A 16,261-nucleotide genomic window follows, 5' to 3' on the forward strand; every position below is an offset into this window, starting at 1 on the left:
GTCAGAGTGAACATCAGGTTCTTGGTCACCTCCCTGACCAAGGCCCTTACTCACGATTTCTCAGTGCGGCCAGCTCTAGGAAGAGTCTTGGTTGTTCCAAACTTCTTCCATTTAAGAATGATGGAGGCCACTGTGTTCTTGGGGACCTTCAATGCTGCAGAAATGTTTTGGTACCCTTACCCAGATCTGTGCTTCGACACAATCCTGTCGCGGAGCTCTACGGACAATTCCTTTGACCTCATGGCTTGGTTTTTGCTCTGACATGCACTGTCAACTGTGGGACCTTATACAGTATAGACAGGAGTGTGCTTTTCCAAATCATGTCCAATCAATTGAATTTACTACAGGTGGACTCCAATCAAGTTGTAGAACCATCTCAAGGAGGATCAATGGAAACAGAATTCACCTCATAGCGAAGAGTCTGAATACTTATGTAAATAAGGTATTTCTGTTATATCTAATAAATTTGCAAAAATGTCTAAAAAACGTTTTTTACTTCGTCATTATGCGGTACAATGTGTAGGTTGCGGTATAGTGTGTAGATATTTTTATTTATTTTAAATACATTTTAGAATAAGGCTGTATTGTAACAAAATGTGGAAAAAGTCAAAGGGTCTGAATACATTCCAAAGGTACTATATGTACAGAAGTATGTGGACACCCCTTCAAATGAGTGGATTCGGCTATTTCAGCCACACTATTGATGACAGGTGTAGAAAATCGAGTACACAGCCATGCAAACTCCATAGACAAACATTGGCAGTAGAATAGCCTTACTGAAGAGCTTAGTGACTTTCAACGTGGCACCGTCATAGTGCCACCTTACCAACAAGTCAGTTCGTAAAATGTCTGCCCTGCTCGAGCTGCCCCGGTCAACTAAGTGCTGTTATTGTGAAGTGGAAACGTCCATGAGCAACAACTGCTCAGCCACAAAGTATTAGGCCACACAAGCTCACAGAACGGGACCACTGACTGCTGAAGCACGTAGCATGTCAAAATAGTTGCAAAACTGCCTCTGGAAGCAACGTCACCACAATAACTTTTTGTCGGGAGCTTCATGAATTGGGTTTCCATGGCCGAGCAGCCGAACACAAGCCTAAGATAACCATGCACAATGCCAAGCGTCGGCTGGAGTTGTGTAAATCTCACTGGAGTGATGAATCACGCTTCACCATCTGGCTGTCTGATGGATGATTCTTAGTTTAACGGATGCCAGGAGAACGCTACCTGCACCAATGCATAGTGCCAACTGTAAAGTTTGGTGGAGGAGGAATAATGGTCTGGGGCAGTTTTTCATGGTTCTGGCCCCTTAGATCCATTGAAGGGAAATCTTAACTCTACAGCATACAATGACATTGTAGACAATTTTGTGCTTCCAACTTTGTGGCAACAGTTTGGGGAATGCCCTTTCCTGTTTCAGCATGACAATGTCCCTGTGTACAAAGCGAGATTCATACAAAAATGTTATTTTCGAGATCGGTGTGTAAGAACTTGACTGGCCTGCACAGAGCCCTGACCTCAACCCCATCGAACACCTTTGGGATGAATTGAATCGCTAACTGCGAGCCAGGCCTAGTCGCCCAACATCAGGGCCCAACCTGCTCTTGTGGCTGAATGGAAGCAAGTCCCCTCAACAATGTTCCAACATCTAGTGGAAAGCCTTCCCAGAAGAGTTGAGGCTGTTATAGCAGCAAATGGGGGAACAACTCCATATTCAAGCCCATGATTTTGGAATGAGATGTTCGACAAGCAGGTATCCACCCACTTTTGGTCATGTAGTGTACCACGGCTAAGGGACTGTTCCCTTAGCCGTGTTCCATTCCCTGTTCCATTCCCTCCCAGCTAGCGTGTTTGGAGTAGCACTAGACTGTTCCATTCCCTCCCAGCTAGGGTGTTTGGAGTAGCACTAGACTGTTCCATTCCCTCCCAGCTAGGGTGTTTGGAGTAGCACTAGACAGTTTCATTCCCTCCCAGCTAGGGTGTTTGGAGTAGCACTAGACTGTTCCATTCCCTCCCAGCTAGGGTGTTTGGAGTAGCACTAGACTGTTCCATTCCCTCCCAGCTAGGGTGTTTGGAGTAGCACTAGACTGTTCTATTCCCTCCCAGCTAGGGTGTTTGGAGTAGCACTAGACTGTTCCATTCCCTCCCAGCTAGGGTGTTTGGAGTAGCACTAGACTGTTCCATTCCTTCCCAGCTAGGGTGTTTGGAGTAGCACTAGATAGTTCCATTCCCTCCCAGCTAGGGTGTTTGGAGTAGCACTAGACTGTTCCATTCCCTCCCAGCTAGGGTGTTTGGAGTAGCACTAGACTGTTCCATTCCCTCCCAGCTAGGGTGTTTGGAGTAGCACTAGACTGTTCCATTCCCTCCCAGCTAGGGTGTTTGGAGTAGCACTAGACTGTTCCATTCCCTCCCAGCTAGGGTGTTTGGAGTAGCACTAGACTGTTCCATTCCCTCCCAGCTAGGGTGTTTGGAGTAGCAATAGACTGTTCCATTCCCTCCCAGCTAGGGTGTTTGGAGTAACACTAGACTGTTCCATTCCCTCCCAGCTAGGGTGTTTGGAGTAGCACTAGACTGTTCCATTCCCTCCCAGCTAGGGTGTTTGGAGTAGCACTAGACTGTTCCATTCCCTCCCAGCTAGGGTGTTTGGAGTAGCAATAGACTGTTCCATTCCCTCCCAGCTAGGGTGTTTGGAGTAACACTAGACTGTTCCATTCCCTCCCAGCTAGGGTGTTTGGAGTAGCACTAGACTGTTCCATTCCCTCCCAGCTAGGGTGTTTGGAGTAGCACTAGACTGTTCCATTCCCTCCCAGCTAGGGTGTTTGGAGTAGCAATAGACTGTTCCATTCCCTCCCAGCTAGGGTGTTTGGAGTAACACTAGACTGTTCCATTCCCTCCCAGCTGTATGGGGGTTGGAGTAGCACTGTGGAGAAACATACTACTGGCAGACTCTTCACCAATGTGAAATAATTCATCAGCCTCCTTCTTGTGGCATTCTGTTGATACATTAAAGAGGAAGTCATGTGTTTCCCATGTTACAATCTTATGATTCCTTGGTTTTGCTAATAATGTGTTTCTCCAGCTCCAGGCTCCAGTGAGAATGCAGAGGAGCGTGTGTTTCGGGAGCGCATGCGGCCAAGGAAGAGGCAGGGTGCCGTACGAAGGAGGGTCCATCAGGTCAACGGACACAAGTTCATGGCCACATACCTACGACAGCCTACCTACTGCTCCCACTGCAGAGACTTTATATGGTGAGAGACACACACACACCTACCTACATCAGCTTATAGAGACTTTATATGCGTGGTCATGGACGGTCAGTGCTCTTGTCTGTCAGTGTTGCCATGGAGACAGTGGGAAAAGCCCCTAGGCTAGCCATTACAGTGTGACAGTGGAAGCTTTATCCTGTAGAGTCCAGCTGGTTCTCTGTTCCCCGATGGCACCAAGCTACATGCACCAAGCTACATGCATCAAGCTACATGCACCAAGCACGCATCTGTAGTACAAGCTGACAATTCCTGCTTCCCAGGGCTTATGACCTAACAAATCACTGTAGTGCACACAGAGTCCGAGTGTCTTAAAGCTGTGAGAAGAGTCTGATCTGAACTGGGAACAGTGCCTGCCTACAGGTTGATGTTACTTTAAACAGTATCTCATTGATACAACAGGAGTCTTGATGGCAGTGCACAATAGTCTTTCTCTCACTGACAAGTGCCTCCAGTTCTCTGATGAAACACAGAGTGTCGCTGTCAAAAGGTCCCTAACTGACTGCAGGACACTGTCACAATTTCAGACGCTCCCATTTCCACCTGAGACTTACCCCACACCAGTGTGTCGTCAGTGTGTGTGATCGTGTAAAAGCTCTAGTGTTATTTTTGGTGTTTCCATCAGGAGTGTGACACAAAAGATGTGTGAAGAGCAGAATCAACAATCTCTGCATCATCAAGACAGTTGCTTTGTGAGAAGGTGTTTACCATGGAAGTTGTTAACCCATGTTCACAGTTAGCCATTTTTCTGTAAATCCCAGCTAAAAAGACCCCGTTTCCAGGGCCTTGGCCCCAAGTCAGAGCAGGTCAGCTGAGGCCATTGCCCAGTGAGACACTGGAGATGGTCCATGGAGGTGGAAATAAAAAAGTCTGAGCCTTTTTGGTAAAATACTGAGGTAAGTCTCAGGTGGAAATTGGCCATAAGTGTAACAGGGGGGTAATGGGGTGACGTGGCTCCCTGACAGAGGTGATAAAGAGTGTTAGCACACAGCTGTGGCTATTTCAGGCCCAGCCTCTCCATCTTCCCTCCACCCCCTCCTCCCCCTCTCACACCCCGACTCAGCCATAAAATATGGCCACATTGCCACAGTGACAGCTCTGCTAAAGGTGGCAGAACACACTGCTCTGGCTCGGGAACCTGACATGTAGCACCTAGCAATGTACCTGATGAACTTATTAAATTAGACTGAGAGGCACAGTCTGTAAGAATTCCTGCTGTTCAATGGTTCAATTTCAATTAAAGTCGCACTCCAGTCTGCATTTATCACCTGATTTACTTGCAAAAGGCACATCTCAATTGGGGGGGGGGGGGGGGGGGGGGCCTTCCTCTTTTGTTCTCTATAGAGCCCCACATTGGAGGTGTCATAATACCCATAAAATCTAGTGGTCAAACATGGAAATGGTTCCAATCGTTTTTCCACCATTCATTCTATTTTAGAAACACTTAAAATAAGGGCTGTGTTTTGTGTAGTCTCACCCTGGTATGACGTTTTTATAACCATGTAAATCTCTCTCGGACAAGGTGACTTTTATCAATATATTCGGCTCTATTTACTCTCAGATTCGAAAGTGCTAATTAGCATCAACGTAGACATCATGCAAGACTACAAATCCCTGCAATCTACTGCACGTCGTCTCTAGCTGACACCTTTGCTAACAGGTATTGTGTCAATTTAAAGGGTGCCCAAGACAGTTTACAGAATTGTCAATGTAAAATAAATGTAGTCAATTTATTTAATACTAAATGTACCTAGCTTTAGACAGTTAATCCAGAGATACTTACCTTTGCCTCGATTCGGCAGTCTCGTCCAAATCATCATGGCATTTGTAGTTCTTTATGATAGCCACATTAGCAACTAATTACCATTTAATTTTGGGGGTGTAAATACAGGTGAATATATTGATTGAAGTAGTACATGGTTAAAGTTGTACATGGTTATCAAATGCCTACACGAAATACAGCCCTTATTTTAAGTGTTTCTAAAATCCCTTATGGGAAAAATGAATGGTGGACAAACGATTGGAACCAGTTCCTTGTTTGACCGCTAGGTTTAATGGGTATTATGACTCATACTGTGGTACTCTATTGTTTCTCCATTGTTCCCCCAAGCAAGGGGGGAGGTCGATGACATCAGAGGATGACATCAGACCAACTCCCTGAATGGCCGACTACATGAAGTTTGCACTTCTGTCTAAAAAACTAAATTCTGCTCAAAACATTTTTTTACCTTCAAGTGTTGTCCACATTATTTATACGTGGGATATTGTTTTTCAACAGGAAAAGGGAAAAATAGCTTTAATTCCAGTTTACTTGAAGCACAGTCAGGCTGTTGAAATTACAGATTGAGCCTTCAATCAGAAACATGTCTGTGAATGTGGCAAAGCCGTGAGGGTCTTCAAATATAGAGTTTGAAACGTTTTAAATTGGGTCAGGAAATGTTTATTTTGGATCCAAACATATGCACTTCATTCTAAGCAACACCTTACAATTCCACTGATCTAACATAATAATGTTCCATTTTGAATCTGACTCTATGTTGCATTGAGTGAAATGTCAGTGAGACTATGTATCTATCTCAACAGGGGTGTGATCGGGAAACAGGGCTACCAGTGTCAAGGTGATATAGCTACTTTCTCTCTCCTTACTGGCAGTTTCTCTGTGTGACATCTATCTGCACACCAATATGTATTCCTATCACTCTATACATAATAGGGCCTTTGGGGATAAGTCAACTAACGTGTTGAAATGGAAGTGAATGACTGAGTTGTCTGGTGTCTCCTAGTGTGCACGTGTGTAGTCCATAAGCGCTGCCACGAGCTCATCATCACAAAGTGTGCTGGGATGAAGAAAGACAAAGAGGACACTACACCAGAGGAGGTAGGCATCTCTCCACATATTAGTTATTATTAGGTGAATCAATCTAGGGGTGTGACTGTTTTATTATTAGTGTTCTTTGTCTCCCCCTGCAGGTTGGATCCCAACGGTTCAGTGTTAATATGCCTCATAAGTTTGGTATTCACAACTTCAAAGTCCTAACCTTCTGTGACCACTGTGGATCACTATTGTGGGGACTGCTCAGACAAGGGCTGCAATGCAAAGGTATGCCAGCACTCAAGCACACACACAGGCATACGCACACACACACACACACACACACACACACACACACACACACACACACACACACACACACACACACACACACACACACACACACACACACACACACACACACACACACACACACACACACATACACACACACACACACACACACACACACACACACACACACACACACACACACACACACACACATACACACACACACACACACACACACACACACACACACACACACACACACACTGACATATATAAACAAATGCACTACAACTCACTACTAATCACGGACATTGAAACTATAGCGGTGTGCAATAACATTATGTGCACGCTCAGGGACCTTGGACATTAAGGGGATGTGTAAGATTGAGTATAGGATATGCATGTGTATATGTATGCATATTTATATATATGTGCATTCGGAAAGTATTCAGACCCCTTGACTTTTCCCACATTGTGTTATGTTACAGCCTTACTCTATAATGAGTTCATTTTTTACCTCATCAGTCTACACACAATACCACATAATGACAAAGGTAAAACAGGTTTTACATTTTTTGCAAATGTATAAAAAATAAATAAATGGAAATATCACATTTACATAAGTATTCAGACCCAATACTCTGTACTTTGTTGAAGCACCTTTGGCAGCTATTACAGCCTCGAGTCGTCTTGGGTATGACGTTATAAGCTTGGCACACCTGTATTTGGGGAGTTTCTCTCATTTTCCTCTGCAGATCCTCTCAAGCTCTGTCAGGATGGATGGTAAGCATCGCTGCACAGCTATTTTCAGGTCTCCAGAGATCGGGTTTGAGATCAAGTTCGTTCGGGTTCAAGTCCGGGCTCTGGCTGAGCTACTCAAGGACATTCAGAGACTTGTCCCGAAGCCTCTCCTGCGTTGTCTTGGCTGTGTGCTTTGGGTCATTATCCTGTTGGAAGGTGAACGTTCGCCCAAGTCTGAGGTCCTGAGTGCTCTGGAACAGGTTTTCATCAAGGATCTCTGTACTTTGCTCCGTTCATCTTTCACTCAATCTTGACTAGTTTCCCAGTCCCTGCCGCAGAAAAAATATCCCCGCAGCATGATGCTGCCACCACCATGCTTCACCATAGGGTTGGTGCTAGGTTTCCTCCAGATGTGAGGCCAAGGACTTCAATCTTGGTTTCATCAGCCCTGAGAATCTTGTTTCTCATGGTCTGAGAGTCTTTTAGGTGCCTAATGACAAACTCCAAGCGGGCTGTCATGTACCTTTTACTGAGGAGTGGCTTCCGTCTGGCCACTCTGCCATAAAGGGCTGATTGGTGGAGTGCTGCAGAGATAGTTGCCCTTCTGGAAGGTTCTCCCATCTCCACAGAGGAATTCTTGAGCTCTTTCAGAGTGACCATCGGGTTCTTGGTCACCTCCCTGACCAAGGCCCATCTCCCCGATTGCTCAGTTTGGCAGAGCGGAGTCTTGGTGGTTCCAAACTTCTTCCATTTAAGAATGATGGAGGTCACTGTGTTCTTGGGGACCTTCAATGCTGTAGAAATGTTTTGGTACACTTCCTCAGGTCTGTGCCTCAACACAATCCTGTCTCGGAGCTCTATGGACAATTCCTTCGACCTCATGGCTTGGTGTTTGCTCGGACATGTACTGTCAACTGTGGGACCTTATATAGACAGATATGTGCATTTCCAAATCATGTCCAATCAACTGAATTTACCACAAGTGGACTCCAATCAAGTTGAAGAAACATCTCATGCTCATTTCTATTTTAGAATAAGGCTGTAAAATAACAAAATGTGGAAAAAGTCAAGGGATCTGAATATGTTCTGAATGCACATATATATATATGACTTAAAAAATATATGGGGGATTGGAAATGAAGCAGACAATTACATTAGTGGAAGCTACAATCTATCTGCAGTATGAAAGCTGATCTACCCCCCCACCAACAACAACAAAACATGATAATAAAAAAAGATTGAATATAGGAGGGACAGCTATGTAATGTGGAAGGAAGGGGTAAGAGTCCTTAAACTGTCATTCTTGTTTTGTTGTTTCATGAATGTGTATGTTTGATGTTATGTCTGGTCTTTGCCATGTCTTTCACATTTCACAGTGCATTTTCTTGTACGTAAAGTAAATATCTGTGAAGATCAGACAATAAAGAATTATAATCTAACATAGTAAATTCTCACAACATGTGTTACCTGTCAAGAAGATTGTGATGCACTCCAATAGCATGGATTCTCTCTGTTTGTAAGGTGAATGTACATGTGGTATAACTATGGTCTGTCTCAGTCTGTAAGGTGAATGTACATGTGGTGTAACTATGGTCTGTCTCAGTCTGTAAGGTGAATGTACATGTGGTGTAACTATGGTCTGTCTCAGTCTGTAAGGTGAATGTACATGTGGTGTAACTATGGTCTGTCTCTGTTTGTAAGGTGAATGTACATGTGGTATAACTATGGTCTGTCTCAGTCTGTAAGGTGAATGTACATGTGGTGTAACTATGGTCTGTCTCAGTCTGTAAGGTGAATGTACATGTGGTGTAACTATGGTCTGTCTCAGTCTGTAAGGTGAATGTACATGTGGTGTAACTATGGTCTGTCTCAGTCTGTAAGGTGAATGTACATGTGGTGTAACTATGGTCTGTCTCAGTCTGTAAGGTGAATGTACATGTGGTGTAACTATGGTCTGTCTCAGTCTGTAAGGTGAATGTACATGTGGTGTAACTATGGTCTGTCTCAGTCTGTAAGGTGAATGTACATGTGGTGTAACTATGGTCTGTCTCAGTCTGTAAGGTGAATGTACATGTGGTGTAACTATGGTCTGTCTCAGTCTGTAAGGTGAATGTACATGTGGTGTAACTATGGTCTGTCTCAGTCTGTAAGGTGAATGTACATGTGGTGTAACTATGGTCTGTCTCAGTCTGTAAGGTGAATGTACATGTGGTGTAACTATGGTCTGTCTCAGTCTGTAAGGTGAATGTACATGTGGTGTAACTATGGTCTGTCTCAGTCTGTAAGGTGAATGTACATGTGATGTAACCATGGTCTCTCTCTCAGTCTGTAAGGTGAATGTACACAGACGCTGTGAAAGTAACGTGGCCCCTAACTGTGGGGTGGACGCGAGGGGCATCGCCAAGGTTCTGTCTGACCTGGGGGTCACACCAGACAAGATCTCCAGCAGTGCCCAGAGGAGGAAAAAGGTCAGAGAAACCGCCATGAGCAAGGGACACTTCCAGGGTCAGGGGGCACTGCCAGGGTCAGGGGACACTTCCAGGGTCAGGGGGCACTGCCAGGGTTAGGGGGCACTGCCAGGGGCATGGGGCAGGGGAGGCAGGGGCGAGAGAAAGGGGTATGGGCAAGGAGCAGAGGTTTGGGGCAGGGGCAAAGGGTAGGGGTATGGGTATGGGCAAGGAGCAGGGGTATGGGCGAGGAGCAGGGGTATGGGCAAGGAGCAGAGGTATGGGTAGAGGCAGGGGGTGATTAAGGAAATAATTGATGAGAATTCAGATTCAGAAAATGTTTATGTCCTCAATGAGGTAATTCATTTTGCAGCAGTCACAATACATCAGAGGTGGGACCATGTCAATATTATTTGAGTCACAAGCAAGTCTCGAGTCATAAGGTCCAAGTCTCAAGTCGAGTACCAAGTCGAACGGGTCGAGTCTCGAGTCAAGTCCAGGTCGTTGAGTCCCAAGTCAAACGGGTCGAGTCTTGAGTCAATACCAAGTTGTGCATTCTCTAAGAGCAAGTCAAGTGAAGTCGAGTCACCAGTTTTTCCAAGTCAAGTTAAAAAAAATATATATACATGCAATGACTTGTTCAACTACAAATCGAGACCTATGGACTATAAGGTTCTATCTGACATTTTAGTCAGAAATGAGTTAGTCACATATAATAGCTCTTTAGATGGTTCTTCATATGTTTGCAAAGTCAATTTTATGTGAAAAAAATGTACAACTAGAAAGTTCTATCTGCATAAATCCATTTGAAATTGGTGCTATAAGGGTCTATCTGCAATCCAATCACAACCTTGAACAAATATAGGACCAATCAGAACACATCTTTGCCATCTCCCTCTAAGTATGGTCTAGGCCAGTCAAGCCAGCAATAATGGCATGCAAGCAACAACAAAAAAAGTAAATGATGTCACATCGCTGTTCAGTGATGACAGTAATTTATCTAAAGATCATAATGCATTTCTTAATGTATTTGATGATGTATTCTGACTCTATCTTGGTAAAATAGTGTTATTCTATCATTTCTGTATTCAAATAGCTACAGTCTTCTTAAGATCTGAACATGTCTAATTCAGAAGTGATAGAGTCTTATGGCTGAACTGTATCTGCTATTGCACCCCACAAAAAATGTTTTTACAAATGTCTCAGGATTTTGATACTCTGCACTTTAGGTACCTTTAAGATGAGGACATTAAAGGGTTTTGAAAAAATAATACACTACAAAAAAGTTCTGTGATCTGGGGGTTACAGGATTATACGGCCTACCCTACTGGTATGTAGCGGGGGTTACAGGATCATACGGCCTACCCTACCGGTATGCAGCAGGGGTTACAGGATCATACGGCCTACCCTACCGGTATGCAGCGGGGGTTACAGGATTATACGGCCTACCCTACCGGTATGCAGCGGGGGTTACAGGATTATACGGCCTACCCTACCGGTATGTAGCAGGGGTTACAGGATCATACGGCCTACCCTACCGGTATGTAGCGGGGGTTACAGGATTATACGGCCTACCCTACCGGTATGTAGCGGGGGTTACAGGATTATACGGCCTACCCTACCGGTATGTAGCGGGGGTTACAGGATTATACGGCCTACCCTACCGGTATGCAGCGGGGTTACAGGATCATACGGCCTACCCTACCGGTATGCAGCGGGGTTACAGGATCACACGGCCTACCCTACCGGTATGTAGCGGGGGTTACAGGATTATACGGCCTACCCTACCGGTATGTAGCGGGGGTTACAGGATCATACGGCCTACCCTACCGGTATGCAGCAGGGGTTACAGGATCATACGGCCTACCCTACCGGTATGCAGCGGGGTTACAGGATCATACGGCCTACCCTACCGGTATGTAGCGGGGGTTACAGGATTATACGGCCTACCCTACCGGTATGCAGCGGGGTTACAGGATCATACGGCCTACCCTACCGGTATGTAGCGGGGGTTACAGGATTATACGGCCTACCCTACCGGTATGCAGCAGGGGTTACAGGATCATTGGCCTACCCTACCGGTATGTAGCGGGGGTTACAGGATCATACGGCCTACCCTACCGGTATGCAGCAGGGGATACAGGATCATACGGCCTACCCTACCGGTATGCAGCGGGGGTTACAGGATCATACGGCCTACCCTACCGGTATGTAGCGGGGGTTACAGGATCATACGGCCTACCCTACCGGTATGCAGCAGGGGTTACAGGATCATTGGCCTACCCTACCGGTATGCAGCGGGGGTTACAGGATTATACGGCCTACCCTACCGGTATGCAGCAGGGGTTACAGGATCATTGGCCTACCCTACCGGTATGCAGCGGGGGTTACAGGATTATATGGCCTATCTTACCGGTATGCAGCGGGGGTTACAGGATCATATGGCCTACCCTACCGGTATGCAGCGGGGGTTCGGGGATCATATGGCCTACCCTACCGGTATGCAGCGGGGGTTACAGGATTATATGGCCTACCCTACCGGTATGCAGCGGGGGTTACAGGATCATACGGCCTTCCCTACCGGTATGCAGCAGGGGTTACAGGATTATATGGCCTACCCTACCGGTATGCAGCGGGGGTTACAGGATCATACGGCCTACCCTACCAGTATGCATCGGGGGTTACAGGATCATACGGTCTACCCTATCGGTATGCAGCGGGGGTTACAGGATCATACGGCCTACCCTACCGGTATGCAGCGGGGGTTACAGGATCATACGGCCTACCCTACCGGTATGCAGCGGGGGTTACAGGATCATACGGTCTACCCTATTGGTATGCAGCGGGGGTTACAGGATCATACGGCCTACCCTGGGTTACAGGATCATACGGCCTTCCCTACCGGTATGCAGCTGGGGTGTTGCAGTATCAGATGTAAAGCATGATTTGTCTGTAGCCTTTATTTCTTCCTCACAAATATCCTAGTTAATTCGCCAGAATAAAGCATAAATGGGAGGCTATATCTAGTTATGTATTATATATTATGTCTTTTTTCCCATTCAGTTTCACACTCGCAGCCCCCCAAAACCTTCTCACAGCACTACTGTAGGTCACCCGACCTGTGTTGATTGACAGTTTGCTGATCGAATGAGAGGGTCGAGTGTGAGTTTCACTAGCCAATCTGAGGTTTTTTTGCAAGTGAGATACTGTCTTTGGCTACGTTGAGAGTAGCCTAATGCACGTAGACTCTGTGCCACAAAATCAGTGACAAAACATTACAAAATCTGTCCAGATAATTTCAAGTCATATGTCTCAAGTCTAAATCGAATCCCGAGTCGTGAGGCTCCAAGTCAAAGTCGTCTAAAGTTGTTTTATTTTCTACCAAGTCAAGTCAGGTGACTCGAGTCCACGCCTCTGCAATACATACAAACAAAATCACATATTTTAAAACAGATAGCAAAGGATATTTACAAGAAAGTAGGCTGGATAAGTGCAATTTCATAAAAATTACAGAATTATGCTACATGTTGAAGTGCAAGTGCTAAAGTGCATTAAGTCCAACATCTAGGTGTGGTAGAGAGATGTGGTAGATGTGGTAGAGAGATGTTGTAGAGAGATGTGGTAGATGTGGTAGAGAGATGTTGTAGAGAGATGTGGTAGAGAGATGTTGTAGAGAGATGTGGTAGATGTGGTAGAGAGATGTTGTAGAGAGATGTAGTAGATGTGGTAGAGAGATGTTGTAGAGAGATGTGGTAGAGAGATGTTGTAGAGAGATGTGGTAGGTGTGGTAGAGAGATGTGGTAGAGAGATGTGGTAGATGTGGTAGAGAGATGTTGTAGAGAGATGTGGTAGGTGTGGTAGAGAGATGTGGTAGATGTGGTAGAGAGATGTTGTAGAGAGATGTGGTATAGGGATGTGGTAGAGGGATGTGGTAGATGTGGTATAGAGATGTGGTAGAGGGATGTGGTTGATGTGGTATAGAGATGTGGTAGAGGGATGTGGTAGAGGGATGTGGTAGATGTGGTATAGAGATGTGGTATAGAGATGTGGTAGAGAGATGTGGTAGATGTGGTAGATGTAGTATAGAGATGTGGTAGAGAGATGTGATAGATGTGGTATAGAGATGTGGTAGATGTTGTAGAGAGATGTGGTAGAGAGATGTGATAGATGTGGTATAGAGATGTGGTAGATGTTGTAGAGAGATGTGGTAGATGTGGTAGATGTAGTATAGAGATGTGGTAGAGAGATGTGATAGATGTGGTATAGAGATGTGGTAGATGTAGTATAGAGATGTGGTAGAGAGATGTGATAGATGTGGTATAGAGATGTGGTAGATGTTGTAGAGAGATGTGGTAGAGAGATGTGGTACATGTGGTAGAGAGATGTGGTAGAGATGTGGTATATGTGGTAGAGAGATGTGGTATAGAGATGTGGTATATGTGGTAGAGAGATGTGGTAGATGTGGTATAGAGATGTGGTAGAGAGAGGTGATAGATGTGGTATAGAGATGTAGTAGATGTGGTAGAGAGGTGTGTTAGATGTGGTAGAGATGTGGTAGAGAAATGTGGTAGATGTGGTATCGAGATGTGGTTGATGTGGTATAGAGATGTGGTAGAGAGATGTGGTTGATGTGGTATAGAGGTGTGGTAGAGAGATGTGTCAGATGTGGTACAGATGTAGTAGAGAGAGGTGGTACAGATGTGGTAGAGAGATGTGGTAGATGTGGTATAGAGATGTGGTTGATGTGGTATAGAGATGTGGTAAAGAGATGTGGTTGATGTGGTATAGAGGTGTGGTAGAGAGATGTGTCAGATGTGGTACAGATGTAGTAGAGAGAGGTGGTACAGATGTGGTAGAGAGATGTGGTAGATGTGGTATAGAGATGTGGTAGATGGGTGGTCCTGTAGCTCAGTTGGTAGAGCATGGCGCTTGTAACGCCAGGGTAGTGGGTTCGATCCCCGGGACCACCCATACGTAGAATGTATGCACACATGACTGTAAGTCGCTTTGGATAAAAGCGTCTGCTAAATGGAATATATTATGTGGTAGAGAGATGTGGTACATGTGGTAGAGAGATGTGGTAGAGATGTGGTATATGTGGTAGAGAGATGTGGTATAGAGATGTGGTATATGTGGTAGAGAGATGTGGTAGATGTGGTATAGAGATGTGGTAGAGAGAGGTGATAGATGTGGTATAGAGATGTAGTAGATGTGGTAGAGAGGTGTGTTAGATGTGGTAGAGAGATGTGGTAGAGAAATGTGGTAGATGTGGTATCGAGATGTGGTTGATGTGGTATAGAGATGTGGTAGAGAGATGTGGTTGATGTGGTATAGAGGTGTGGTAGAGAGATGTGTCAGATGTGGTACAGATGTAGTAGAGAGAGGTGGTACAGATGTGGTAGAGAGATGTGGTAGATGTGGTATAGAGATGTGGTAGATGTGGTATAGAGATGTGGTAGATGTGGTAGAGAGATGTGGTAGAGAGAGGTGGTAGATGTGGTATAGAGATATGGTAGAGATAGGTGGTACATGTGGTATAGAGATGTGGTAGATGTGGTAGAGAGATGTGGTAGATGTGGTAGAGAGATTTGGTAGAGAGCATTGGTAGATGTGGTTAGAGATGTGGTAGATGTGGTATAGAGATGTGGTATAGAGATGTGGTAGAGAGAGGTGGTAGATGTGGTATAGAGATGAGGTAAAGAGAGGTGGTGGACGATGATTATGATAATGGTGAAAATGAGGATGTTGTTCTCCATAGATAACCCAAGAACCCCAGCAGCCGTTACCATGTACCCCCCAGACAGAGGAGGACCGATCCAAATCGGCCCCCACCTCCCCATGTGACCAAGGTACACACACATGTCAAAATGTGCATCTGTACAGTACATTCAATTCATGGTGGTACTTTGGAGGGTTCCGGGGAGTGTTTTTCTTATTATTTCCACCCCTGGCCTTACACAGAGGAACACACTCTTATTCCTCCTTTCCCTCTCTGGTTTCTCTCCCAGATCTGAAAGAGTTGGAGAACATCCGCAAGGCTCTGTCGTTTGAGCAACGTGGACAGGAACACAAGTCAGCCTCGTCCTCCTCTTCCAGCAGGGTGGGGTTGGGCTCAGAGGTGGGCGAGGCCCGAGAGAACGGAGAACTCAAGATCATCCAGACCAAGAGGATGACCCTGCAGGACTTCGTCTTCATCAAGGTCCTGGGCAAAGGCAGCTTCGGAAAGGTACAGTACTGTCTGTCTGTCTGTCTGTCTGTCTGTCTGTCTGTCTGTCTGTCTGTCTGTCTGTCTGTCTGTCTGTCTGTCTGTCTGTCTGTCTGTCTGTCTGTCTGTCTGTCTGTCTGTCTGTCTGTCTGTCTGCCTGCCTGCCTGCCTGCCTGTCTGTCTGTCTGTCTGTCTGTCTGTCTGTCTGTCTGTCTGTCTGTCTGTCTGTCTGTCTGTCTGTCTGTCTGTCTGTCTGTCTGTCTGTCTGTGTCTGATGTCTGCCTGTATTTGTCTCTCTCTGTCTCCTTCTCTCTGTCATCTCTCTCTTTCTCTATCTCTCTCGTTGGACAATAATCAGTCCCTTCCATTGATGCTAAGGGCAGTCAGTTCTTCCATTGGTTCCATTGGGCTTGTTGTTGTACAGAGTACTTTGGGTTTGGTTGGTTTTTCCTCCTGAATCATTTCATGTGTCTGTCTTTCCTCTTAATTTAAACCTCAG

The 16,261-nt window shown here is 45.5% G+C and overlaps 1 protein-coding gene across 1 annotated transcript in view; it reads left to right on the plus strand.

Moving 5' to 3' along the window:
* LOC124040294 (protein kinase C epsilon type) overlaps positions 1-16,261 on the plus strand; it is a 176,807-nt gene that overhangs the window by 101,976 nt on the left and 58,570 nt on the right. Inside the window, exons 3-9 of the mRNA XM_046357345.1 lie at positions 3,080-3,248; positions 5,847-5,881; positions 6,047-6,141; positions 6,234-6,363; positions 9,436-9,578; positions 15,316-15,406; positions 15,566-15,783. Coding sequence (XP_046213301.1) covers positions 3,080-3,248; positions 5,847-5,881; positions 6,047-6,141; positions 6,234-6,363; positions 9,436-9,578; positions 15,316-15,406; positions 15,566-15,783 — 881 coding nt within the window. The remainder of the gene's footprint in view (positions 1-3,079; positions 3,249-5,846; positions 5,882-6,046; positions 6,142-6,233; positions 6,364-9,435; positions 9,579-15,315; positions 15,407-15,565; positions 15,784-16,261) is intronic.

The sequence above is a fragment of the Oncorhynchus gorbuscha genome, linkage group LG07 (assembly GCF_021184085.1).
Source record: "Oncorhynchus gorbuscha isolate QuinsamMale2020 ecotype Even-year linkage group LG07, OgorEven_v1.0, whole genome shotgun sequence".
NCBI lineage: Eukaryota > Metazoa > Chordata > Actinopteri > Salmoniformes > Salmonidae > Oncorhynchus > Oncorhynchus gorbuscha.